The 2677-nt window shown below is 44.1% G+C and overlaps 1 protein-coding gene across 1 annotated transcript; it reads left to right on the top strand.

Annotated features, from left to right (window-relative positions):
• Positions 1-471: 471 nt before the first annotated feature.
• Positions 472-2369, top strand: lrfn5b (leucine rich repeat and fibronectin type III domain containing 5b; the record flags this gene model as incomplete). The annotated part of the gene is made up of 3 exons (XM_083688550.1): positions 472-1362; positions 1667-1841; positions 2032-2369. 3 exons carry the CDS (start codon positions 472-474, stop codon positions 2367-2369), a joined length of 1404 nt encoding a protein of 467 aa, XP_083544676.1.
• Between the last annotated feature and the right edge of the window lie 308 nt (positions 2370-2677).

Raw genomic sequence — 2677 nt, 5'->3', positions numbered from 1 at the left:
TTTTCCACATTTTGTTGTGTTGTAGACTCAATTTAAAATGGATTAAATTAAAAGAATTTGCCATCAATCCACACACAATACCCCAGAATGACAAAGCGAAAACAGGTTTTTAGAAATTTCAGTAAATTTATTAGCTAATTTTAAGAATGTCATAGCAAAGGGTCTGAATACTTATGTACATGAGGTATTTCTGTATTTCAATTTTAATAAATTTACTGAAATTTCAAAAAACATGTTTTCGCTTTGTCATTCTGGGGTATTGTGTGTGGATTGATGGCAAATTCTTTTAATTTAATCAATTTTAAATTGAGTCTATAACACAAAATGTGGAAAAAGTGAAGGGGTCTGAATACTTTCCGAAGGCACTGTACATAATGCATACAGTTGTGCTCTACATTGTTTATATGTATTGGCTATAAAATTCCTTCTCTCTCTACCTATCCAGGTGTGTTACCCTGACTGGAAAGCCTGATGGAGACCCTGCTGGTTTATCTGATGGTCCTTGGCATGGCCGTGAAGGCCCACAAAGTCCAAGTCTGCCCCAAGCGCTGCGTCTGTCAAATGCTCAACCCCAATCTGGCAACCCTCTGTGACAAGAAGGGGCTGCTCTTCGTCCCACCAAACATTGACAGACACACCGTTGAGATGCGTCTGGGCGACAACTTTGTCACAAGTATAAAACGGAGAGATTTCGCCAACATGACCAAGCTGGTGGACCTCACCCTTTCGCGGAACACGATAGGCTCCATCACGCCCCACGCCTTCAAGGATCTGGAGAACCTCAGAGCCTTACACCTGAACAGCAACCGGCTGACCCGGCTCACTAACGATACCTTCAGCGGGATGTCTAAACTCCACCACCTCATCCTCAACAACAACCAGCTGATCCACATCCACACCGGGGCCTTCAACGACCTCACAGCTTTAGAAGAGCTGGACCTTTCCTACAACAACTTAGAGAGCGCTCCCTGGGTGGCCATACAGAGAATGACAAGTCTCCACACCCTCGGCCTGGACCACAACATGCTCAGCTACATCCCTGAGGGGACTTTCTCCGGCCTGCAGAAGCTGAAGAGGCTCGACGTCACCTCCAACAAGCTCCAGAAGCTTCCGCCCGATCCGGTGTTCCAGCGGGCTGGAGTTCTTGCGACATCTGGGATCATGGGCCCGATGTCGTTCGCATTGAGCTTCGGGGGGAACCCGCTGAGGTGTAACTGTGAGCTGCTGTGGCTGAGGAGGCTAAAGAGGGAGGACGATCTGGAGACGTGTGCCTCTCCGCAGCACCTGGCAGGCCGATACTTCTGGACCGTGTCTGAGGAGGAGTTCCTGTGTGAGCCGCCTCTCATCACCAGACACTCACAGGTAGTGTTATGTATGATAACAAATAATGATAAACCAGTGGCGATATTGTCATGATAAATGATAAAAAAATCATGATATTTTGATTATCACTGATTTATTGATTATTAAGTAATCAATAAATAAAGGCAATAACAGTAACTGCTTTTATCATGGAAATAAAAATTCACAGCAAATTATGCAATTTCTCATTGATAGTTTCATCATAAATTACGCTACTACCGATAATTGTGCCAAACATAGTCATGGTAATTGCTTTTATCATGATAATTGCGAACACTGATCATCTTGCCATCGCTCCCCCCAGGAGTTGCATGCATTGGAGGGTCAGAGTGTGGCGCTTCGCTGTAAGGCCAGGGGTGACCCGGACCCCAACATCCACTGGATTGCCCCTGATGGACGGCTTATGTTCAACTCCTCTCGGGCCTTGGTCCACAGTGACGGTACCTTGGACATCCTCATCAGCACTGTGAAGGATTCAGGTGTGTGTTGTTGATCAAATGTGTATAGTCGTTTGTTTATATGTTGAGTGTTTTTCTATAATATGTTCATATATATTACACATGATATTATTATATATAATATTATCATATATCAATATACTGTATCTATTATTATATATGAATTATATGCTGCAAAAAAATTCCTCCCTAAAAATCCTCTATCCATCAGGCACCTTCACTTGTGTGGCCTCCAACCCAGCTGGGGAGGCCCAGCAGACAGTAGATCTGGTCATCGCTAAGCTCCCTCACATCACCAACAGCACAGCAGTGGAGCAGGAACTCAACCCCGGATCATCGGATATTGCTACGGTGACCAAGACCGGAGGAGAAGGGGGAGGGATGCCGCTGGGAAACACTAAGACCAGCCAGGAGAAAAAGGTGGTGATCGCGGAGGCTACGTCTACGTCTGCCCTCGTTAAGTTCAACTTCCAGAGGAGTATACCAGGCATCCGCATGTTCCAGATCCAGTACAATGGCACTTATGATGATTCACTGGTTTATAGGTGAGTGTAGTCTTGACTGGTATTAAGACATGGGGAAAAAAACAAAAAAACCATGGGGAGTAAATATGCTAATCAAATGTGTTCATTCAAGGTATTTCTTTTGTCATACAGACTGACTCTTATACTGTATTAAGTTCTATTATTCAATTACTTGGAAAGTCACCTTGGTGCAGTGTATGTTTTACAATGTGCAATACCGCGATAATACTTAATCAACTAAATCAAAAGGAAATTCTAGCGCTATGCTGTAGGGCGATGCTTAGATGAAAGAGACATCAGAATGTCACAAAAACCTTTAGAGGATCTTACAGA

The sequence above is a fragment of the Argentina silus genome (assembly GCF_951799395.1).
Source record: "Argentina silus genome assembly, chromosome: 17".
NCBI classification, from domain to species: Eukaryota; Metazoa; Chordata; class Actinopteri; order Argentiniformes; family Argentinidae; genus Argentina; species Argentina silus.
This window is presented reverse-complemented; position numbering and strand designations above follow the sequence as displayed.